This window comes from Zalophus californianus, chromosome 6, assembly GCF_009762305.2.
Source record: "Zalophus californianus isolate mZalCal1 chromosome 6, mZalCal1.pri.v2, whole genome shotgun sequence".
Taxonomy (NCBI): domain Eukaryota; kingdom Metazoa; phylum Chordata; class Mammalia; order Carnivora; family Otariidae; genus Zalophus; species Zalophus californianus.
Genome location: NC_045600.1, coordinates 76,048,347 through 76,074,185, shown reverse-complemented (window position 1 = coordinate 76,074,185; position 25,839 = coordinate 76,048,347). Strand labels below are relative to the sequence as shown.

Sequence of the window (25,839 nt, the reverse complement as noted above, 5' to 3'; positions counted from 1 at the left end):
GGATAGATGGATACATGCATGCGTAAAGATTAAGAATAACTAAATAACTGTAAAAGGTAACTAAGCTCCCAGGAGAGAAATATTTCTGTGGCAACCGTAAATACTATTCTTCTTAACACAAATTGCCTCCCATTTATAATGAATTCCAAGTCTACAAAACTTCTTTAGTTCCCCGAGTATAATATACTGAATATTGTGTAAAATTAAGTGGGCTGCTTTCTTGGAAGTGTACCTTGTCTCCCAAGATTTTGTTCTAATACTAATTCATTATATTCACACGAGAATCATGATCCTTCTCCCTTCTCCCAGTTCGGAGTTCCAGGCTGACAAATCCAGCTTGGCTCATTACGTGATTGCAAAGACGGATTGCTGCTCAGGAGCAATCAGACCAAATGTTCTAAGTATAAGAGTTTATCTCAAAGTACATTGCCACGACGGGATCATTGTATTACTGCGTACTTTTCTTGTCTCCTTTCATCCCCGTCCCGCCTGCTTACCTTCCTCTACTGTAATACGCTCTGCTCTTAATATTTGAATGATTTCCATCGTCCTGGCTTTCCGCCTTTTCTTCCTGGGTCTCGTCCGGCCAGATTCTTGATCACCCATCTTCTGCTGCTCTCTCTCCTCTTCAGTGTCCCTATCTGTTCATCGCCAGCATTGCTGAATTCCATTTTCTTTGAGGCCAATGTCAGCAAATCCTCTAATAGTCTGTTGCACTTTCAATCCAAATGACCGCCTGTGCAGAATTAATTCAGAGTAATTGTGGTAATAGGGAAAAAAAATTTTAAGTGGTTTTTAAGGATTCATAAATCTCATTAAATTATCTGAGTACTCTATGACACAAATTAAATCAAGCCAGGACTAACGTATTCATTCATCTTGGCCACCTTCACAAGATCAAGAGCTTTATGAGTCATTTTGGTGGGACTGTCTATATAGGTTATGAAGGTAAAGGAATCCATTGGCTCTGTTCCTATTGAGATTGCCCAAACTCCAACATTTGCTTATCCTGGTTACATGTGACCCTACTGAACTAAACTCTAGACCAAAATGTTTAGTCTAGTCTACTACCTTTGCTTTCAGGTGGTTTTATGCCTTTTTCTCATATTATTTTTTTTTTAAGATTTTATTTACTTGAGAGAATGAGCAGGAGAGAGAGTACACAAGCAGGGGCAGAGGGAGAGGAAGTGGGAGAAGCAGACTCTCCTGCTGAGCAGGAAACCCGACGCGGGGCTTGATCTCAGGACCCTGAGATCATGACCTGAGCTGAAGGCAGACCTTAATGATTGAGCCATCCAGGCGCCCATTGCATATTTTTTATAGTGCAGTTTCATAAAGCAATGAACTCTAGCAAATTGGCCCATCAGTAGGAAAATATATACATTTTATTTTTTTTTTAAGATTTATTAGAGAGCGAGCATGAGTGGGAGGGGCAGAGGGAGAGAGAATCTCAAGCAGACTCCGTGCTGGGCACAGAGCCTCATGCCAGGGCTCAATCCCAAGACCCTGAGATCAGAACCTGTGCTGAAACCAAGCGGTGGATGCTCAACCAACTGCACCACCAAGAAGCCCCAATATGTACATTTTAATTTAATGTATATGTGTCTCTATAATATAAAGGCCACATTTGGTTTTGGCAAAAAATAAATAGCTTCTGCTTCCCAAAAATGTATAGTCTAGTAAAGAAGAGTAGACATGAACAGAGGTCACTATAATAAGTAGAGTAAGGCAGGGACAGAGTCCTGTAGGGCTTCATGAGGGGAAACTCACATCCTGTTGAGAAGATCAGAGCAGGCCTCATGGAGGAGGTGATATTAGAAATGAGCTTCAAAGGGTCAAATTTCCCAGATGCATAGATGCAGGAAAGGTGATGCAGCTGGGGAGCAGCATGAACAGTTGCCTCAAGACTAAAGCATGCTGTGCTCAGGAAAGAGAGTAATCTGTTGGTCTGGAGGATAGATAGGTGGATGACAGTGGCAAGAGATGAGGTTTAAAAGGTAGGTAGGCAACTATAACAGAAGAAACCTAAATGCTAAGCTGAAAAGTTTAGATTCAGTTGCAGAGAACTGGGAAACCTTTTTAACTGGAGAGAGACTGATGGGAACCACTGGGAACTTCTGTGCACAGGTTAAAATAATGAGTTTCTAAATGATAATCATGGTGGTAGGAATGGAATGGGGGAAATACAGTTGAAAGAAATTACAGAGACAGTATTTATACAACTAGGTGACGATGATGATTATGGTGGTTGGGCCTGGTTGTGTTGATAAAAAGAAATGGAAGTCACATTGAAGCTTAGAGATTTAAGCATAGAGAGAAAAAGAAATAAAGATGTGAGGGGCACCGCGGTGACTCTGTTGGTTAAAGATCTGATTCTTGATTTTGGCTCAGGTCATGATCTCAGGGTTGTGAGATTGAGCCCCAGGTAGGGCACTGCACTGGGCATGGAGCCTGCTTGAGATTCTCTCTCCCTCTCCCTCTGTTCGTCCCCTCTCCCTCTCTAGGAAGGAAGGAAAGGAAGGAGAGAAGGAGAAAGGGAAAGAGAGATATGTGGGAAGGAGAAAATGGTTTGTAATAGAAGATAATGAGCTTGGTTTCATTCAAACCAACAGTTCATTGATTTTGCAGTGTGTGACCCCAAAACGGAATGCCCTGATTGGGTTTTTAGAGAGAGAGAGAGAGAGAAATCAATCAGTCTGCAGATTGGGACTGAAGAGACTTGCACATCATCTGTAGTTGAAATGGTGGGAGTAGACTGTCGCAGGGGAAGCACGAAAGAGAGATAGATGGAGAGTGTGAGAAAGAAATGTTAGAATCTTCTTGAATCCCTAAAGAAGGAGAAAGAGTGCTTTAAGCATAGCAGAGTGATATGGAAGACTTTAGGCTGGAGAGTGGAGTATCTGGGGTGAAAATATAACTGCCACTTACTAGCTTTGCAAATTTAGGCAAGTTACTAAAACTTCCCTAGCCTAAGTTTGTGTGTGTGTGTGTGTGTGTGTGTGTGTGTGTGTGTGTGTGTGTGTGTGTGTGTTAAGTAGAGATAACAATAGTATGTACTTCACAGAGTTGTTGTAAGGCTTAAATGAAATAATCCATGGAAAACTTAAATTAGCACAGTGCCAGAAATGTAGTAAGCCTGCAATCATGATAGTTGTCATTGTTGTTTGTGATCTTTACAAGAATATTAGGGCATTTGAAATGGGAAGACTGATAAGTAGATTCTTTAGGGATCTCAAAGCCCTTTATAAGTTTTCATGTCTAAAAGGTGGTTAGAAAGGACTGTTTGTGGCCTCTACTCAGCAGTAAAAGATAAAGGTATTATAGGTGATCATGGGAGGTGGTGAGAGTGGTCATGATGAATAAGGGTAGGTGGTGGCAGGTGACAATGGTGGATGATGGTGGGATGTTAATAGTGGGTAGTGGTTGGTGATGATATTGTTTGGGGGATATGATGGTTGAGTAGTGGTCATAGCAGGTTTTGGGGGTGATTGAAGTGGGTGGTGGTTAGTGATGAGAAGTGTGGTGATAGTTGTGTGGGTAGTGATGAGTGACAATGGGCTGGTCATAGTGGGTGTTGGTGAGATGTGATGGTTGTGGGGTGGATTGTCATAGTGGGGTGTGGGGGTGACTGTGGTGGGTGGTAGTGAGTGATGATGGAGTTGGTGAGGATGGTGGTGGTGAAGGTAGCAGCTAACCCTTACTGAGCACTCACCATGTGCCAGGCACTGTTCAAAGCACTTTTGGATGTATTAACTCACATAATACAAAAATCCAATGAGAGAGGTACAGCTATCTTCTTCATCTTACAGAGAAAGAGACCCAGTTGCTTAGAGGGGTTAAGTACCTTGCCCAGAATCACACAGCTAGTAGGATGTAAAGCCAGGATTTGAACTGGAGCAGTTTGGCCCCAGAGGCCAAACATTACTCACACCATTGTACAGTATTGTCCTGGTAGTACAGTCTTTCTAATGAATGAACAAAGAGAAAACAGCATTTTCTCCTTTGAGCTGTTCAAAAATTGCAGCATTATTTAATTACTGCTTGGTATTAATTTTTTTTAACTTTTAAAAGCCAAATCAAAAGCTCTTCTATATCAAAATAATAAAATTAGAAAATTCTTTCTAACATTATTTTACTAGTCTCTCTTAATGTTTGTATTAAATCTTCTTAAACAAGATTTGTCTTGAAAAGAAACTTCTTAAAGCATATAATTTGCTCCACTTTTTTTTATTAGCTTGCTCAGAAGCCTTGGTTTGTGTTTTACTCTGGCAGTAATGAAGCTGAGAAGCTTCTATTTACCCAGCAGTTGTAAACTTTATAACCAGTCTAGACACAGATGTGTCTGGGTGTCTGACTAATCCCTTCCTAATGTAGATTCCAAGGAGAAAGATTGCTTACCAATCCACAAGAAAAAGGGAAAAATTATTCTGTGATTCCTTTGAGTCCTTGGAGTATTTTAGCGATATCTTTCTCCAGCTATAAACTTAGTTGTGAGGGACACAATATTCCTAGCTTTGCTGAATCTGTTTTCCTAGGCAGATTTGTCATCAGTGGCCATACGTTGGGTATCCATTAGGTGACATGTGAAGTGTATATGACAGGCTGTGAGATGTGAGAAGAGACATGCTCTAAAAACCCTGAAGGCATAAGTCAAAGCCGGAAACAGAGGAAACCTAAGTGGAATTATGAGAAACGTACATGGAATAATTACTAAAAACGCTGTAACTGGCTATACCTATCTACATAGTGACATGTGTGACTGGTGACATGCCAAAAATGACAGTCCTTGTTGGAATCTGGTAGAGTGAATCTAGGAATACCTGGGGGGAAAGGTAAGTGTTGAATACCACATCTTGAAGAAACAAAGGGACATAGTTTAACAGAGTAGTGTGGTCAGAGCCTACTGATTGGCCCTTGATCTAGGAGACGTGAATCTTTTAGGATATATCAGTTTTATCTCAGTAAAGGTGGGGAAAAAAATTTTAGGGTCAAAGGCACAAAATAGCTTGGTACCTTTGAAGGGCACAGTAGATACAGATGCTTAAAAGAATCAGCCGGTCATTTCCATCCATGTATTTATGTTATCAGAGTCAGAAAGGATGTAATAACCACTCTTAAGTGTGATTGGTACTGAAGACTAGGGATGGTTAGGATTAAAATGTGTGAAACATTGTTCTTATTCTCACATTTACAATATAGTTGGAAAGATTTGGCAAACTTTTGAAAAATTGACCAACAGTAAAAGATTTAAATAACAGTTTAAGACAATTATAAACAACATCACAGTGTTGTACTCAAGAGACACTTCAGGCTATCGTGGTGAGAGAAGATAGAATATGAGGTGCAATTGAGATATGGCTAGTGGGGGTTGGGTACTTAATGTCTGAGTTACAACATCTCACCAATTATAAGGCTTGGGAAATATCTTCTCCGCCACCTTCCTCCTTCTCCCAATGGACCTTCTTGAATCCCTATGCCTGAGAAGGAGAAGGAAATTGGTCATTGGGGTCAAGATGGGCTTATAGTGACAAAGACAAGAAAATGTGACTCCATCTGTTAAAACTCAAAGTGAGACCGTAAAAACTCAAAGTGAGACCATAAAAACCCAGAGATAGTCAAAACAACACAAGTAATAGAAAATTGTTGAACACTGCATCAGAAACTAATGATGTACTATATGCTGGCTAACTGAACATAATAAAAAAAAAAGAAAGAAAATAAATTACTCAAAATAAATAAGCCAATGGCAAATGAATACCTAGAACATCAAAATGAGGAAATCTGGCTGGGGTGAAAAGCTGTGTGGCCTTGTTATTTTCATGCTAAGTAAATTATTCAGCATTTCTCCTCCACTGCTGCCTGTGGGATTCCAGCAGTGCTGATGGCTGAGCATTTTAGCATGAGCCCAAATGTGCTGAATCCATATGTACATGGGCTCTTCATCAATCTTTGTATTGATAACAATGGCAAATGAAGCCTGGTACCTACATAATATTGTGGATTTTAACTGAAATAGTAAAGCAGGGCAAAAGCTGCTTCATCAACATTATTCCCCCAAAGTGACAGTATTATGATCCTGATACTCACCACAAATTGATTTTCATCAAGTCAGTGAGAATGTCCCTATTTAACAGGTGGGTTCTATTCTATTAGAGCACACCTCAACTCTGACTCCAGGTTTCAGGCTCACTCAAGTTTTATTTAACACATTTCATGAAAAAGTGATATGGATCCAAACTCTAGATACATGGGCAACATTTTAGCATGATTCTGGAATTAAATACTAGCCTCCAGAATTTCTGGACTACTATACCAGTTCATCCTGCAAGATTTTCATTCAGTCCCTTAGCTTTAAATTCCACATGTTTGCTAATGATCCCCTAAATATACATTCCCATCCTTTTTCTCTTCCCTGAGCCCCAGACTTGTGTAACCTGCTACCTACTTGATATTTCTACTTGAACGTTGGCTAGGCATTTCAAATTTTGTAGATCTTAAGGCTTAATTTGTGTATCTGCCCCAGACTTGTTCTCTTAGCTTCCCCATGTCCCTAGCTAGCACTCCTGACTTTGCAGATACTCAAAAATCTTAGGTGGCATCCTCCATTCAGACTTTTTCCTTATCCCCACATTCAATCCACTTAAAATTCTGTAGGCTCAATGTCTAAAATTTACCTGGAATCCATCAGCTTGGATTTCTCTCCATCTCCACTGGCCACATCCTACTCCAAACCATCATTATCTTCCACCTGGACCACTGGAGCTGCATAGGAACTAATTCCCTCTCAGCCTGTGTTAATTGACCTCTGCTGCATAACAAAAAGCTTTATAGTCTCAATGGCATAGAATAATAAGCATTTATTTCTTGCTCACCTATCTGCAAGATATTTGGGAAGCTCTGCTGCAGGTAAATAGACCTGTTCCACTCATCTCATTCTGGGGTCCAGGCTTGCCTGTCTTCTACACTGCTTGTCCACTGGGCCAAAGAATCAGTGACTAATGAGTAATGTGAGTAATGTGAGCTTAATGAATGGTTGAATTAATAACCAAACAATTCCTCATTTGCTCTCTGTGCTGCCATAGTCGTTTACTGACCTATGCCCAGCTCCTTCCTCCGTAGGTTAGAAAGCCCTAAGGAAGAGATCATAAGTCTCAACCACTTGGAATGACTTGGTTCATGCAAGTTGCCAACCACCATATCAAAGTTGGCACTTACCAGAAAAAGATACTGGATCCTGGCCATCACCCCTGCATTATAATTCTGTAAATTTGGATACTCTGTATGCCTTTATGTTAGGCCTCCAGTGCTCTTTCTTACTGCACTAGGACTTGATTGGGGATTATGTTCTTTTCCTTAAGACTAATTGAAATCTGAGGAAATGGACAGCCCAGGCTCTTGTAAACAAAGACTGATAGTTGATCTGGTAATGCGGTAATGGATAGTCACCCTCAACTTTCCATCCTGTCGTTTCAAATCTCTGCCTTGAGTCTCAATGGAGTCTATTCATTTATTCAAAAAACTTTTTGAATGCCTATGATGTGTCAGATGGTAACAAGATGCTTGAGCGTATAGGGTTAGATAATGCGAACATAGGCCCTGTTCTTATTAAATAGACAGTCTGGCGAGAAAAACAGACACAGATACAAACAATTCATTCATTGTACTTGTTTTCAATGATTAAAGGAAGAGTACAGGGTGTTTGAGAAGACCATATCCTCTAGGGCTTCCAAGGATGAAGTGGAGCTACGTAGGTCAAGGGTTTATGTGAAGGTAATGGGAAGGAAGAAGTCATTCCAGGCAAAGGAACTTGAAGCAAGGACTGTAGTTAGAATATAGAGAGTAAGAAAATTGATGGACTGAAAGTAAAATCATTGCATCATGACTAATTGTCCCTGTGATGAGAATGACTGCCTCAAGGTAAAACAGGGAGAATCATTGCCATTTCCATCCAACTTACCAGGAATGTTGAAAGAAGATAGTAATGTGAAGCCAGTGTTGAGAGCCTTTGAAGAAAGGCACCGAGAATACTCACACTCTTACTATAAGCTCATTATTCATTTTGGAACTCAACCAAAAACATTATTGTAAGCCCTGGGGCAAAACTAGTTTACCTCAGATCTCTTTCTCCCTTGAAAAATGCCCTCAAGGTCAGTATTTAGCTTCCCCATAGTGGATTTGTTTGGCAGTCCATCTTGCCGAGCTACAGGTAATTAGGAAGAAAATGTTCTCTCTCTCCCCTAATTATGCCATCTTCTCTACTTCTCTACCTTGTGCAGCCTTTGGAAAATTCTCTTTCTTGGCCCTCTCTCCATTTAGCAGCAATGGTTGCACTCCAGGTCCTTCCTCTTGCAGAGTTCATTCTGCATCCCCCACAGATGTCCACAATTCAGTAATCAAAGGCTTCCTGAGTCAGTTGTAGCAGCTCACCCGATTAGCTTAGATCTGAAGACCTGAGATTTAGGTAAAATAAGGTTAATTTGGCAAATGAATTTCAATAGCAAACTCAGTAGAGAACTCAGTTTTTCAAATTCTTTTGCACATTATGGTCCATGTCCCATCAAACTCCATGATACTGATCACTGTGGGAAGAGCTAGGTTGATGGCAGCATACTGGTAAAGACCATGGCTGACCCACAAAGTGTTTCCATCCTGAGAACTGAAAGAATCACAGTATGATGTTTAAATAAGTTTGAATAACAGGTCTGGGGGTTTTTGTCCATTTTTGGCACTTAAAATTTCCAAGTTTTAGCTTCATTATTATAATGAGAAATGACAACTGGGAGCGTGGATGTAAGTTTTAGAGGCCAACAACATTTGAAAGTAATGAACTGTGAGTTATATCCATAAGTAAGATTATTTACTCTCAAATATGTTGATTGTCCTGGTGCTTTTCTTTAAGTGTCCCTCCTGTGATTAAATTAAGTCAAGTATAAATGCTAGGTTTGACTGGTGGTTGACTAATATAGGAAAGCATGGCCCTAGGGCTTAGTGTCGTTTTATCTTCCACAAATTGTAAAACATTACTCAACCTCTCCTTGGTTTCTCTCCTTCATTGATTCTTTCCACCATATCATCACTATGATTATTTTAGCCTTTTTGCGTCTCCTGAGAATTTTCTTCACGTGGATTCTGGTTTAATAAAAATAAATTCTGTTCTATATATTAGATGAAACTTGGAGAAGAGCTTCTTTATAAAAATTTTAGTCTTTTAAAGGATTGAGCTATAAGACAGTGAATGCATGCCAATGGGCTGTTTAAATTCAGTTGAATGAAAACTTTTCTGAATCTACTTACACAGTTCTAAAACTCACATGGTATATATTTATAATCTTGAATTTTACTTGCAATGCAGGCAGTTGGGTGATAGAAAAGGATGTCAGTAGGCCAAGCTCAAGGCCAGGACTACAGCTGTGATGTAGGGTAGGCTCTCCAGAGCTGTGAGTCACATCGCGTATGTTCAAGTATGAGAGTGAGTTCATGTGAGAGCTGAGTGTAAGCTGATTTCAAGCACTGGGGCAGCAGGCTCAGCTCCTCTGATTCTCTGGACATGACAGGAGAAATTTCTGCATATGGGGGTAGACTAATAGACTCACTCTAAAAAGCTAGAAGATGCATGAGTACCTCAATAGGGCAAACAAGACCCAGGGAGACGGTGCAGCATGCATGCTTCTTACAGAGTGATTTGCTGAAAAGCTGGTAGAGAAGCCAGGGTTTCTGGGTTCCCATTCTAATGCTCTACTCACCCACTTCTAAGTTGATTCATAAAAGTTTTCATGAGACAGAGCTTAACTCCTGTGATAGTTTTAAAATGCGTCTATAAATTCTTCAGTAGCATCTCCCTCCAAAAGATAGATTTGTCTCCCTTGGAGTGTGAGCTGGACTCAGTGAGTCACTTCTAATGAATAGGATATGGCAGAAGTGACGGTATGCAACAAGGTTGTAAAAGGCATCACCTTATTCTCTCGGATCATTTGCTCTGTGGGAAGCCAGCTGGCATGTGGTGAGAACACTCAGGCAGCCCCATGGAGAGGTCACATGGTGAGGAACTGAAGCCTCCTGCCAACAGCTGTGTGTGTGTTTCTGTGTGTGTGTGTGTGTGTGTGTGTGTGTGTGTGTGTGTGTGCGCAAACGCGCACGGAAGCCAATACTCCATGGCCAGTCAAGCCTTCGTAAGACTGCGGTGCTGGTCGACATTTTGACAGCATCCTCGTGGGAGAGCCCATGCTTAGTCACTCCCAAATTCCTGACCTACAGAAACTATGAGATAATAAATGGCTATTGTGTTAGCCTGCTAAGATGTGAAGTCATTTTAGGCAAGAATAAATAATTCAGCAGTATGTCAAGAAGCAACCTCTGTTAGAGAGCTCAATCCTCCAAGGATATCTGACGATCTTGTAGAAAAAAATTTTCGTCAGCCTTCATCCGATACACAACATCAAAAAAGTCTTTTCTCAGAGTCTTAGCCCAGGGATAAATTCTCAACACAAATTAAGATTTCATGTGAGGCAGAAAATGTATTTCATGAAGTTGTTTGAACAAGCTGTAGAATTGCTTTTGGTGACAAGAATTTTCTCTGAGAGCCACTGGCTCCCCCTCCCTAAGTGTTCCAGCTCCACCGCTTCATCACTGCTTTGGGAAATGAGCCCCGTCTTAGCTGTCCATGTTCTTCCAAAGAGAAAATACCAGCAGAATACAATTCTCCAACCTTCAGCTTCCCAGAGAGAGAACTTAGGAATAACGAGGACAACTTTACCAAGTAGATTATTTGGATCAGTAATGTCAGAAACGCCCTAATGTCCATCCACATAAACTTGGTTGTTCTGAGGTACGTGTTTAGACTCTGAGAATGCATTTGGGGGGCTAACGTGTTGTTTCCTTAGATCTTAATTGAGGCACATCAGCTTGAGTTACCATTTTGCCTCTTAGGGAAGGAAGGAGATAGGTTTTCACAGTCTCTCGTGAAGTTAACAAAGATGTCAAGTTCTTTGTCCTCTAAGTCACTTGTGACTGAATCAGTAATCTGGGGAAGACTCAGTAGTGCATTTTTTGCTTTCTGAGGATCTAAATGTAGTGAAATAATCACAGCACAAAATCCTGAACTTAAAAGTAAGATTCTGTTTTATAATGGTTAATCTTAATACTTCAAAAACAGATTTGGACCTAATTTATCAAAGCTTACCTTTCTCTCTACCAGTTTTACCTCCTAATTTTACAAATGAGTGACAAGCTCAAGCCAGTACTGTTCTCCCAACCTCGTCAATTTAGAAATAAACCCCGAGGTTGTCCTTTCCAATAAAAAGGAAATAACGCCCCTTTTCTTTAGGCGAGAGTGTGGAAGAAAATGCTAGTGTCGTGGTCAAGCTGCTCATCAGACGCCCGGAGTGCTTCGGCCCAGCCCTTCGAGGTGAAGGAGGAAACGGTCTATTGGCAGCCATGCAGGGCGCCATTAAGATCTCTGAGAACCCAGCCCTCGACCTCCCCTCTCAGGGATACAAGAGAGAAGTGTAAGTGAATGGAATTGCCTTGTGGCGCTGATATAGTTGGTGAGCTCCCAAAGATGGTCAGTACCTGGATTATTAAGGAAGTGTCAGTAACTTCCCCCCTGGTGGGGAAAGCACAGGTTCTTTATAGTTGTACTTAAAACATTTTAAATCACTTTGTCAAGCACATTGCTGTCCTAACTCTCCCAGTAAACCTAGTGATCAGGATCACCTTCACCGCTTTGCATTTCTCCTATTCCACTCCTACACCAACGGGCAGATCGAGACACCTGCAAGCTTTTTCAGCCACCACTACACCTCCGCATGGCATCACTACAGGAGGAAGCTGCCAAGGCCAAAGGCTGGACTGACCAAGGTTACGGCCACAGTCTCACTTCAGCCCATTCCATTCAGAATTTAAACCTCAGTGCCTCCTTTCTTAACTCGCTTTTAAAAAGGGGTAGTACCCTCCACTTTCCCTTCTGAAAGTGTTTTGATTTGATTCCTTAGGTAAAAAAGAGAATGCAGGATGTGGAAAATCACAGCATCAATAATCCCAGTATTTAAAGGTTCAGGATGTAGTTGGTGTATCATGCCCAGCTCCCTTTCCTTTATCATAGCCTCTAGATTAGACCCCAGAATCTAGAGAATAGGTATGACCCAATGGGGGTAATTCTCTAGCCAGTTGGGAGGTTTTTTGGTTATTCATTCTGGTAGGTGATCTGGTAGAACTAGAAAGAACCCAAAATGTAATCTGCCCCACCTTCCTCACGTTGCATGAAAAAAAAACGAGGCTGGGGTCATACAGCTTGTTAGGAACAGATCCAAGGCATGGACTTACCCCTCCTGACTCCACGTCCAGTATGCTTTCCATGTACATTCAAGAAGGGAAATGGAATGAATGGTTGGTAGGAGCTTTGGGGATTACTGTGCCATTCCATGGGTATGTATGGTCTGCAAGATCAGCTCATGCCAGTACTTAGGCCTTAAAGTTCAGGGGATCATAGGAATTCCATGGACAAATATTTGGGTCCTTTGAGCTTACTGAGTAAAACCACCTCATTGGGAGAGAAGGTGTCCTGGGAAAAGGATGTGTGATGCTCAGGATGAGGAGAGAGTTTCCAGGTCAAGCAGCTCATGTCTAATAACATGGCCACACCTGCCAGCCTTCCTCACACCTCCCCCATGTTGGTTCTCTCTCCGCAGCTTGGAGGACAATGAAGATGAAGAGATCGTGCACATGGGCAACGCAATTATGTCTTTTTATTCAGCTCTTATAGATCTCCTGGGCCGCTGTGCGCCTGAAATGCATGTGAGTTCCCAGAGGGCAACTTTGAAGGGCTTGAGTGAGGAGCACTGGAGAGTCCCTGAATGTAATTTCTTCTTCAATCTCTGGCATTTGCTAACACCCCTTTCTCTCAGTCCTTTCAGCTAACATCAAAAGTCGTTTCCATCTCTTGTAGCTGATTCTGCAGCCTTCTAAAGAAATGACTCCTGAGCAAATCCCTGTGTGTGTGATTTCTCTGTGGTGCTAGTTGGGCACATTCCCCACATATTCTGTTTCAGAAGCCCCTAAAAATTATGTTTCCATATCCTTCTATATGGTCAGAATGTGGACCAACTTGATTCTTGACTGTGGCCATTGGGACACTCCACATGGAAAATCCTCTTTTCCCAATGCCCATGGTGTGAGACACCAGAAAGGCAGTCTCTTCCCATGGTTCACGTTTGATTATTTTCCAGAGATAAGCTTTGCGAGGATCTGGAAAAAGATGGTTCGTTGTTTATGGGATGCCTTCTCAGGGCTCCAGTTTTAACCTAAAAAGTTATGTTCTTCCTCTTCCCTTTTTCACCTCTGCTCGGGGCAGAGAGAGAGAGTGACCTTATTTCACAGAAGGCCCCATGTCATAAGTGAGGGAGGAAATAATTGCTTTTTATATCAAAATAGAAAAGATTTAACAATTTTTAATTACAAAATACTAGAAGTATTTTGTACTTCTAGTACTAGATAGATCTAGTACTACTATCTAGTACTAGATAATTCTTTAAAAGAACTGATTTGCTCATTCGAGGCTCTGGTGCCTGCCTGCCTCTTTCTGCCCTGCTCACTGCATTTGGATTATTCCAAGGTATCCCCCAAAAAGTACTTACAGTGCAGATTGGGTTGATATAAACAGTGGTATCTGGTATTGATGAGATTGTGTATTTGGTCATTGACAAGTTAACACTCGATATGTTGTATTTTTTTAAGTACTAATGAAAGAACCCATTCAAGTAGTGGCTTTCAAACTTCTTAATGAAAAAAATTGTTTTAGGTATAGTAAGAAATAATAATTTCCATTGCTACCTAGTATACATATATTCCAGAAGCAAAATTTACCCTTACTACAGACACCTCACTCTAATATTTGCTATTCTATACTAATATACTTCATGCTTTTTGATACAAGTCACAACCCACTAATTTGATTTTACACCCACTAATTGGTCATGACCTATGGGTTAGGACACTGCACTATAACATCCACTCTTAACTTTCTTCCAGTAGGTCATGGGCTTGCCTAAAACACAATCTAGCCCAGTCTAGCCTCCTTAATCTCATGTGTTTAGGGAGACTATTACAATATGGAAGAATCTATGTTAAAAGTACTGTGGATAGAAGGAAGTCTAAATCTTGATAGGGGAGCCTGATCAGAATTCTTAACTGAAGATTCTGGTTCCTATTATGTGATAAACCACCCTTATCCACAAGGCCCATCTTTACATTTCTACGCCTTTAAACAAATAAAGGAAGCTTGAAAGGGAGCAAGGGAAATAGTAGGGTGTTCTGCAGTCTGGGAACAGGATGGGGCAGGTGTCAGCTCCCCTGATCACCTGTCATCACTTCAGAAAGCAGGTGACACAGTTGGCTTATTCTCAGGAAGACACCCTCATGAGACCCCTAAGCCATTAGAGCCCCATCTGTGAAGGAGGTGCTTCCTTCCTTCCCGCCCCTCTGCTTCAGCATTTTACACATACCCCTTCCCAGCACCCCTCCCTTGGGCCCCTACTCTGTAAGTGGTGGTGGGAGGGTAGATGCCATCATCACTGACAGCATCCCTTATACCCACAGGAATGAGAGGTGGCAGCTAGGGTGAGCGCATAGGTAGTTTTCCCCTGAGGCCTCCAAGAGCCATCTTCCAGCACACCATCCAGCTGACCGGGGCAGATTCCCTCCTGACCTCATAACAGTTCATTTTTCAGCTGAGAGCCTGTGGCCAGAAGTGTACCTGCTGCCTCGATGTTCCCCATGTTCGGGAGGATATGCACCTGTTCACGCTGGTTGGCCCCTTCCTGGTAGAATGCATCAGGTTGTCCATCTCGGGATAACTCCACTGAGACGCTCACATCCTCCATGACATCCTCGAAATTCCTCTCGTCCTCGAAATTCCACCCCCAGCCCAAGCATTAATCAGACTTTTAGGAAATGAAATTCATCAGTCGTTTCTATATTTCACTGAATTCTAAAGTCGCAAATTGTGGCCACAGTGTCAACACCTCCATCATGGCCACAGAGAGCTCCCGGGATTGCAGTGACTCTGAGAAACCCCAGCAGCCCCCACATTTACTGCAGAGACTTGATCCCATAACTGCCTGACCATTGTAATCCCAGCAAAGGAATCAAGTGACCTCCTTGGTCAGGGTTATGCCCTCAGTAGCACCTCTTGTGGGAAATCGGGAGAAAGCTCCCCTTTTGCCCCATGACCCTAAGCGTCTGTGGCAGTTAGGGAAGTGTACAAGCATACCCGGCCTTAAGAACAAGGTCGCTGCCAGTGGTTTGGACATGGGGTGGGGAAACGGTGTGGAAGCCTCCTTAATCTCATTCTCCAACCCTGCGTTGCAGCTTATCCAGACAGGAAAGGGGGAAGCCATCCGAATCAGGTCAATCCTGCGCTCCCTCGTCCCGACGGAGGACCTGGTTGGGATCATCAGCATCCCCTTGAAGCTGCCCTCCCTGAACAAAGGTAAGAGAAGCAGCCGAAGGCTGAGTCGTGCCAGGCTCCCACTTGCAGGGCAGGCAGCACTGGGGAAGGTCTTGCTCTTTTTCTGGCAGTCGGGAGTTCTCTCCTCCTGGCTCCAGCTGGCTGCTCTCTCCACTGCTTCCCTGTGTCCAAGGCCCCTGTACCCTACACCCAGTGGATAGGGCCATTCTAGACCTCACAGTCCTCTGGACACTCTAACCCTCTGGAAGGAGGCTGATGGAATGGGACAAATGAAAGCTCTCACCTCAGTCCTCCTTCTCCTTTGCCTCAGTGTCCCCAGATTGTGCAGCCAGGTGGGGAAGCAGATGGATAGGGCCTGACTTAGGCTCCCTTCTTGCCACAGTCCCATGGAGCTCCTGGCCATGGATATAAAGGTATCTCCCCCCCATCCCAGTGCTACTTGGATGATTGATTTCGCATCAGTCAGTGTTAGCTTTGCAAAACTTAATCTTTCCCCAAAGCATTCTGTTTCTCCAGTTCCCTCCCCCTGCTATATAGACAGGTTCTTCCTGGCAGGTAGAGGAATTGAAAAGACAACATGACTCTGACTGGTGTTCCAAGGAAAGTTTTTGTAGAAAATACTAATTGATGTATCTGTTAAGTTTGGAGTCAAATAAGTTTGGGAAATGCTTTGGAGTGTATCACATTTTTTCCAGCTTTATTGAGATACAATTGATATATAACATGTATGTTTAAGGTGTACAGTGTGATGATTTTGTACATACGTGTGTGTGTGTAGCAGATGTTTACCACAATAAATTTAGTTAACACATCCTTGACATTACGTAATTACCTATTTTCCTGTTATATTGAGAACATTTCAGCTCTTTAACAGAAACTTTCAAGGATACAATACTGTTAACTGTGGTCACCATGCTGTACATTAGGTCCCTGGACTTACTCATCTTTTTTTTTCTCTTTAAATTTTTTATTGTTATGTTAATCACCGTATATTACATCATTAGTTTTTGATGTAGTGTTCCATGATTCATTGTGCAAAATGCCCAGTGCTCCACGCAGAATGTGCCCTCTTTAATATCCATCATCAGGCTAACCCATCCCCCACCCACCTCCCCTCTAGAACCCTCAGTTTGTTTTTCAGAGTCCATCATCTCTCATGGTTCGTCTCCCCCTCTGATTTCCCCCCCTTCATTCTTCCCCTCCTGCTATCTTCTTTTTTTTTTCTTAACATATATTGCATTATTTGTTTCAGATGTACAGATCTGTGATTCAACAGTCTTGCACAATTCACAGCGCTCACCCTCCCCCATGTCTGTCACCCAGCCACCCCCTTCCTCCCAACCCCCCCACCACTCCAGCAACCCTCAGTTTGTTTCCTGAGATGAAGAATTCCTCATATCAGTGAGGTCATATGATACCTGTCTTTCTCGGATTGACTTACTTGACTCAGCATAATACCCTCCAGTTCCATCCACGTCGTTGCAAATGGCAAGATCTCATTCCTTTTGATGGCTTCATAATATTCCATTGTGTATATATACCACATCTTCTTTATCCATTCATCTGTCGATGGACATCTTGGCTCTTTCCACAGTTTGGCTATTGTGGACGTTGCTGCTATAAACATTGGGGTGCACGTACCCCTTCGGATCCCTACATTTGTATCTTTGAGGTAAATACCCAGTAGTGCAATTGCTGGATCGTATGGTAGCTCTATTTTCAACTTTTTGAGGAACCTCCATACTGTTTTCCAGAGGGGTTGCACCAGCTTGCATTCCCACCAACAGTGTAGGAGGGTTCCCCTTTCTCCACATCCCCGCCAACATCTGTCGTTTCCTGATTTGTTAATTTTAGCCATTCTGACTGGTGTGAGGTGGTATCTCATTGAGGTTTTGATTTGGATTTCCCTGATGCTGAGCAATGTGGAGCACTTTTTCATGTGTCTGTTGGCCATTTGGATGTCTTCTTTGGAAAAATGTCTGTTCATATCTTCTGCCCATTTCTTGACTGGATTATTTGTTCTTTGGGTGTTGAGTTTGATAAGTTCTTTATAGATTTTGGATACTAGCCCTTTATCTGATATGTCATTTGCAAATATCTTCTCCCATTCTGTCGGTTGTCTTTTGGTTTTGTGGACTGTTTCTTTTGCTGTGCAAAAGCTTTTTATCTTGATGAAATCCCAATAGTTCATTTTTGCCCTTGCTTCCCTTGCCTTTGGCAATGTCTCTGGGAAGAAGTTGCTGCGGCTGAGGTCGAAGAGGTTGCTGCCAGTGTTCTCCTTTACGATTTTGATGGACTCCTGTCTCACATCTAGGTCTTTCAACCATTTGGAGTCTATTTTTGTGTGTGGTGTAAGGAAATGGTCCAGTTTCATTCTTCTGCATGGGCTGTCCAATTTTCCCAACGCCATTTGTTGAAGAGACTGTCTTTTTTCCATTGGACATTCTTCCCTGCTTTGTCGAAGATTAGTTGACCATAGAGTTGAGGGTCCATTTCTGGGCTCTCGATTCTGTTCCATTGATCTATGTGTCTGTTTTTGTGCCAATAGCATACTGTCTTGATGATGACAGCTTTGTAATAGAGCTGGAAGTCCGGAATTGTGATGCCACCAGCTTTGCTTTTCTTTTTCAACATTCCTCTGGCTATTCAGAGTCTTTTCTGGTTCCATACAAATTTTAGGATTATTTGTTCCATTTCTTTAAAAAAAGTGGATGGTATTTTGATGGGGATTGCAGTGAATGTGTAGATTGCTCTAGGTAGCATTGACATCTTCACAATGTTTGTTCTCCCAATCCATGACCATGGAACGTTTTTCCAATTCTTTGTGTCTTCCTCAATTTCTTTCATGAGTATTTTATAGTTTTCTGAGTACAGATACTTTGCCTCTTTGGTTAGATTTATTCCTAGGTATCTTATGGTTTTGGGTGCCATTGTAAATGGGATTGACTCCTTAATTTCTCTCTCTTCTGTCTTGTTGGTGAATAGGAATGGCACTGATTTCTGTGCATTGATTTTATATCCTGCCACTTTACTGAATTCCTGTATGAGTTCTAGCAGTTTTGGGGTGGAGTCTTTTGGATTTTCCACAGAAAGTATCATATCATCTGCAAAGAGTGAGAGTTTGACTTCCTCCTTGCCAATTTGGATGCCTTTGATTTCTTTTTGTTGTCTGATTGCTGTGCCTAGGACTTCAAATACTATGTTGAATAGCAGTGGTGATAGTGGACCTCCGTGCCGCATTCCTGACCTTAGGGGGAAAGCTCTCAGCTTTTCCCCATTGAGAATGATATTCGCTGTAGGTTTTTCATAGATGGCTTTTATGATATTGAGGTATGTACCCTCTATCCCTATACTGGGAAGAGTTTTGATCAAGAAAGGATGCTGTACTTTGTCACATGCTTTCTCTGCATCTGTTGAGAGGATCATATGATTCTTGTTCTTTCTCTTGTTAATGTATTGTATCACGTTGATTGATTTGCGGATGTTGAACCAACCTTGCAGCCCAGGGATAAATCCCACTTGGTCATGGTGAATAATCCTTTTAATGTACTGTTGGTTCCTATTGGCTAGTATTTTGGTGAGAATTTTTGCATCCATGTTCATCAAGGATATTGGTCTGTAATTCTCCTTTTTGATGGGGTCTTTGTCTGGTTTGGGGATCAAGGCAATGGTGGCCTCATAAAATGAGTTTGGAAGTTTTCCTTCCATTTCTATTTTTTGGAACAGTTTCAGGAGAATAGGTATTAATTCTTCTTTAAATGTTTGGTAGAATTCCCCTGGGAAGCCATCTGCCCCGGGCTTTTGTTTGTTGGGAGATTTTTGATGACTGCTTCAATTTCCTTAGTGATTATAGGTCTGTTTAGGTTTTCTATTTCTTCCTGGTTCAGTTTTGGTAGTTGATACATCTCTAGGAATGCAACCATTTCTTCCAGGTTATCTAATTTGCTGGCATAGAGTTGCTCATAATATGTTCTTATAATTGTTTGTATTTCTTTGGTGCTGCTTGTGATCTCTTTCATTCATGATTTTGTTGATTGGGGTCATTTCTCTTTTCTTTTTGATAAGTCTGGCCAGGGGTTTATCAATCTTGTTAATTCCTTCAAAGAACCAACTCCTAGTTTCATTGATCTGTTCTACTGTTCTTTTGGTTTCTATTTCATTGATTTCTGCTCTGATCTTTATTATTTCTCTTCTCCTGCTGGGTTTAGGCTTTGTTTGCTGTTTTTTTCTCTAGCTCCTTTAGGTGTAGGGTTAGGTTGTGTATTTGAGATCTTTCTTGTTTCTTGAGAAAGGCTTGTATTCCTATATACTTTCCTCTCAGGACTGCCTTTGCTGTATCCCAAAGATTTTGAACAGTTGTGTTTTCATTTTCATTGGTTTCCATGAATTTTTTTAATTCTTCTTTAGTTTCCTGGTTGACCCATTCATTCTTTAGTAGGATGCTCTTTAGCCTCCATGTATTTGAGTTCTTTCTGACTTTCCTCTTGTGATTGAGTTCTAGTTTCAAAGCACTGTGGTCTGAAAATATGCAGGGAATGCTCCCAATCTTTTGGTAGTGGTTGAGACCTGATTTGTGACCTAGGATGTGATCTATTCTGGAGAATGTTCCATGGGCACTAGAGAAGAATGTATTCCGTTGCTTTGGGATGGAATGTTCTGAATATGTCTGTGAAGTCCATTTGGTCCAGTGTGTCATTTAAAGTCTTTATTTCCTTGTTGATCTTTTGCTTAGATGATCTGTCCATTTCAGTCAGGGGGGTGTTGAAGTCCCCCACTATTATTGTATTGTTGTCAATGTGTTTCTTTGCTTTTGTTATTAATTGCCTTATATGATTGGCTGCTCCCATGTTCGGGGCATAGATATTTACAATTGTTAGATCTTCTTGTTGGATAGACCTTTTAAGTAGGATATAGGGTCCTTCCTCATCTCTTATTACAGTCTTTGTTTTAAAATCTAATTTGTCTGTTATAAGGATTGCCACCCCAGCTTTCTTTTGGTGTCCATTAGCTTGGTAAATGGTTTTCCACCCCCTCACTTTCAATGTGGGGGTGTCTTTGGGTCTAAAATGAGTCTCTTGCAGACAGCATATCGATGGGTCTTGTTTTTTAATCCAATCTGATAGCCTGTGTCTTTTGATTGGGGCATTTAGCCCGTTTACATTCAGAGTAACTATTGAAAGATATGAATTTAGTGCTATTGTATTGCCTGTAAGGTGACTGTTACTGTATGTTGTCTGTGTTCCTTTCTGATCTATGCTGCTTTTAGGCTCTCTCTTTGCTTAGAGGACCCCTTTCAATATTTCTTGGAGGGCTGGTTTCGTGTTTGCAAATTCCTTTAGTTTTTGTTTGTTCTGGAAGCTTTTTATCTCTCCTATTTTCAATGACAGCCTAGCTAGATATAGTATTCTTGGCTGCATATTTTTCTCGTTTAGTGCTCTGAAGATATCATGCCAGTCCTTTCTGGCCTGCCAGGTCTCTGTGGATAGGTCTGTTGCCAATCTAATGTTTCTTCCATTGTAAGTTACATATCTCTTCTCCCAAGCTGCTTTCAGGGTTTTCTCTTTGTCTCTGAGACTCTGTAAGTTTTACTCTTAGATGTCGGGGTGTTGACCTATTTTTATTGATCTTGAGAGGGGTTCTCTGTACCTCCTGGATTTTGATGCCTGTTTCCTTCCCCACATTAGGGAAGTTCTCTGCTATTATTTGCTCCAATATACCTTCTGCCCCTCCCTCTCTTTCTTCTTCTTCTGGGATCCCAATTATTCTAATGTTGTTTCGTCTTATCGTATCACTTATCTCTCGAATTCTGCCCTCGTGATCCAGTAGTTTATCTCTCTTTTTCTCAGCTTCTTTATTTTCCATCATTTAGTCTTCTATATCACTGATTCTGTCTTCTGTCTCATTTATCCTAGCAGTTAGTGCCCCCGTTTTTGATTGCACCTCATTAATAGCCTTTTTGAGTTTGACTTGGTTAGATTTTAGTTCTTTTATTTCTCTGGAAAGGGTTTCTCTAATAACTTCCATGCTTTTTTCAAGCCCAGCTAGTATCTTTAAAGTCAATATTCTGAACTCTAGGTCCGACATCACACTAATGTCCGTATTGAGTTGGTCCCTGGCAGATGGTACTACCTCTTGTTCTTTTTGTTGAGGTGATTTTTTTCATCTTGTCATTTTGTCCAGAGGAGAATAGATGAATGAGAGAATAAAATGCTAACAGGTTAACAACATCCCCAGAAAATATATGCTAATCATATCAGAAAAGACCTGAAACCAGGGGAAAAGAAAGGGAAAGAAAGAAAAACGAGAAAAAAGAAAAGAAAAAGAAAGAACAAAACAAAAAAAACAGAATATGATCAAATATGATCAGGTTTGTGCATAGATCAGTGCCACACACTAGATTTTGGGTGTATTTTGGTCTGTTAGAAGAAAGTGCTTCCTAAAATTTTAAAGAAAGAAAGACTTATATGTGTACAAAATAATGGTTAGTACGATGAAGGGATGGAATATGACTGTAAAGATGAAAATTATAAAAAATTTTAAAAAGAATTGATAAGATATTTGAAAAAAGAAAGAAGAGGATAAAAAAAGGAAAGAAAGAAAGAAAAAAAAGGAGAGAATGTGATCAGATAGGAGACTAGAACAAAGCCATACACTAGAGATTTAGGGTATATTTTGATATGTTAGAAGAAACTATCTCAAAATTTTAAGGAGAGAACAACATATATATATGCCAAAAATAAGGGTAACTACTATGAAGGGATAGAATATGACTCTAAAAATGAAAAATAAAAATGTTTTTTTTAAAAAAGGGATTGATAAGATGTTGGTTGAAAAAGGGAAAAAGAAAAATTCAAAAAAAAAGTTAAAAGAAATTAACTTTGAAAGACTAATGAATCATGGTAAAAAAGCCATGAATTCTATGTGCAGTATTCGCCTAGCGCTGGAGTTCTGCCGTTCTCATTGATCGGTAAACTTGGTCTTGGCTTGCTGGCTGTTCTTGCTGATCTTCTGGGGGAGGGGCCTGCTGCCGTGGTTGCCAAATGTCTTTGCCGCAGGCGGAATTGCCCCGCCCTTGTCGGCCGGGCTAAGCAATCTGCTCGGGTTTGCTCTCAGGAGCTTTTGTTCCCTGCAAGCTTTCTGTACAGCTTTGGAGGACGAGAATGAAAATGGCGGCCTCCCAATCTCCGCCCCAGAGGAGCCGAGAACTTGGGGCCCCGCTCCTCAGTGCACCCGCAGAGAAAAGCAGCCAGTCACTCCCGTCTCCCCGGTCTCCGGCCACACTCCGTGCTCACCCGGCCTGTGACCGAGCGTTTCTGTCTCTGGCACCCGACCCCGTGTGGAGTCTCCAAACCCAGCAGATCCCTGCGGTGTGCTCCCGCGCCACTCCTTCCAGGGCAGGAAGGGGAGTCTCCCCAATCTGCTGCTTGTTGGGTCCCTGCTGGAGGAGCAGTGGCCCGACTGGGCCGCGGATCACAGTTTATGGCCACCCTGAGCTGAGACCCTGCGCTTCAGCTCCGTCTCTGCAGCCGGCTTCCCCGCTCTGATACCTGGGAGCTCTGCAGCACTCAGGCACCCCCGGTCTTTCTGTGACCCCGAGGGTCCTGAGACCACACTGTCCCGTGAGGGTTCCACCCCCCCCACCCCCCCCCCCGCCGCCCCCCCCCCCCCCCCCCCCCCCCCCCCCCCGCTTAGCCACTGGAGTGACGTCCCTCAGCGGAGCCGACTTCTAAAAGTTCCGATTTTGTGCTCCGCGGCTCTATCACCTGCCGGTAGCAGCTGACAGAAGCCCCCTCCCCCGCCGTGTATCCTCCCGAATATCGCCTCAGATTCACTTCTCCGCACGTCCTACCTTCCAGAAAGTGGTCGCTTCTCTGTTCAGAGAGTTGTTGCTATTCTTTTCTTCGCTCTCCTGTTGAGTTCGTAGGTGTTCAGAATGGTTTGATCCCTATTCAGCTGAATTCCTGAGACCAGACGAAATCCAGGCCTCCTCCTCCTCCTCCATCTTGCTCTGCCCCCTCCTACTCGTCTTTTAATTGAAAGTTTGTACCCTTTGACCAGCATCTGCCCATTTCCCCTACCTCCCGTAACCCCTGGTAACCAGCAGTCTACTCTGCATTTCTATAATTTCAGTGTTTTTAGATTATACATATGAGTGAGACCATACGGTATTTGTCTTTCTCCGACTTACTTCACTTAGCATAATGTTCTCAAGGTCCATCCATATTATTTCAAATGGCAAGATTTCCTTCTCTCTTATGGCTGAATAATATTCGTGTGTGTGTGTATGTGTATGTTCATTCATTTTCTTTATCCATTCATCCGTCAGCAGACACTCAGACTGTGTCCATGTCTTGGCTCTTGTGAATAATGTTGCTGTGAACATATGGGTGTGGGTATCTCTTTAAGGTAGTGATTTCATTTCCTTTGGGTGTATACCCAGAAGTGGAATTGCTGGATCTTATGGCAGTTCTTGTTTTTATTTTTTTGAGGAATCTTCATACTGTTTTCCATAGCACCTGCATCAATTTCTCTTCCTACCAACAGTGACAAGGGGTCCCTTTCCTCCACATCCTTGCCAGCATCAACTATTTCTTGTCTTTTTGATCCTAGCCATTCTGACAGGTGTGAGGTGGTATCTCATTGTGGTTTTGATTTGTATTTCCCTGATGATGAGTGATGTTGAGCATCTTTTCATGTGTCTCTTGGCCATCTGGATGTCTTCTTTGGAAAAAATGTCTATTTATGTCTTCTGCACATTTTTAATTGGATTATTTGGGGTCTTTTGCTTTTGAGTTGTATGAGTTCCTTATATATTTTGGACATTAACTCCTAGTCATATACATGGTTAGCAAATATTTTCTCCCATTCTGTAGGCTTGGGGATGACCTATTAGCTTCATGAACTTGGATGTTAAAGATCTCCTCAGTGTGGGGAAGTTCTCAACAATATTTAAATAAGCTTTCTACTTTTCCCTCTCTTCTCCTTGTGGGACTCCAGTGATGTGTAGATTGTTTCTCTTAATGGTGTCCCATATAATCCCATAGGCTTTCTTCATTCCTTTTCATTCTTTTTTTCTTTTTGTTCCTCTTACTGGATAATGTCAAATGATCTTTCCTTGAGCTCACTGATCCTTCTGCTTGGTCCAGTGTGGTGTTGAAGTGCTCTGAACAATGAATTCTTTCATTCAGTCATTGTATTCTTCAGCTGCAAAATTTATATTTGTTTTTTTATGTTTTCTACTTCATTTTCTTCTTGTGTTTTCCTGATTTCATTTAATTGCTTTCCTAAGTTCTCTTGTAGCTCTCTGAGCATCTTGAGAATAGTTATTTTGAATTCTTTGTCAGGTAATTCATGTATCTCCATTGCTTTGGAGTCAAATTACTAGAAGGTTTCTGTGTTCCTTTTGTGGTGTCCTGTTTCCCTTCTTCTTTGTGATACCTATAGCCTCACATAGATCCCTGCACACAGGAAGAAGTAGTCACCTCTTCCAGACTTAATGGACTGACTTTGATAAGGAAAGACCTTCACCTGTAGGTGAGAGCATGTTAGAGTGTGCTGTGACCCCAGGTCTAGTGGAACAGGGCACCAAATACAGGGCTGGGTGTTGGCTTCATGTCTGGGGTTGGGGGCGTGGTGTCTTGGCAGCTCAGGCCACTGGGGTCCACCACATTGAGAATTATGTGTCCTTGGCAAGTGCTGCTGGGAATCCTCGGGAGCTGCAAGGGCTGTTGGGGTCCTCAGCAGTAAGTCCACATCTAACAACTAGGAACGAGGTCAGGCAGTGGTGGTAGCTGGAGCTGGGGGTGTGTACACATTCCGCCACGGGGACCAGCTGCAGGCGCCTATGTAGTGGTGTACACCAATTGCAGACACACATGGAGTGGCAGGAACCAGGGCCAGCAGCAAGGATCAGAGTGAACTATATGGGTTCACTAGCACCTACATGGACCCTGGCTACTGGCATGCCTGCCTATGGCTGCAGGGTCTCACCATGAGTGCACAGCAGTGGAAGCCACTGACAAGACTCGGGCCAGTGGGATGCAAGTTCATAGTTGCAGGTGCTAGCTACAGAGGAGCCCAGCAGTGCAGGCCACTGACCAGAGGCAAGGCCAGTGCTGGGCCCACAAGCAGCTGGGGGGCCCTGTTATGTCAGCATGCACTCTCATGGCTGCAGGATCTCAGCCCGGGTGTGTGCATGGCAATAGAGGCCAGTGATGGAAGTCTTCCCAAGGGCACACCCAGTGCTGGGTAGCAGCTGCAAGGGTCTAGTTGACATCTTGCACTCACACAGCTGCAGAACCCAGGACTACTTGCCAGTGCAGATCCTGGGTTCTGGCAGTGAGGGAGATGGGAGTGGGAAGAGACCCAGGTGGCTG

At 42.4% G+C, this 25,839-nt stretch overlaps 1 protein-coding gene across 1 annotated transcript in view; it reads left to right on the top strand.

The window, feature by feature from the left end:
* Window positions 1–25,839, top strand: part of RYR3 (ryanodine receptor 3) — a 523,406-nt gene that overhangs the window by 385,122 nt on the left and 112,445 nt on the right. The window contains exons 44-46 of the mRNA XM_027569112.2: window positions 11,324–11,504; window positions 12,687–12,792; window positions 15,364–15,484. Coding sequence (XP_027424913.1) covers window positions 11,324–11,504; window positions 12,687–12,792; window positions 15,364–15,484 — 408 coding nt within the window. The remainder of the gene's footprint in view (window positions 1–11,323; window positions 11,505–12,686; window positions 12,793–15,363; window positions 15,485–25,839) is intronic.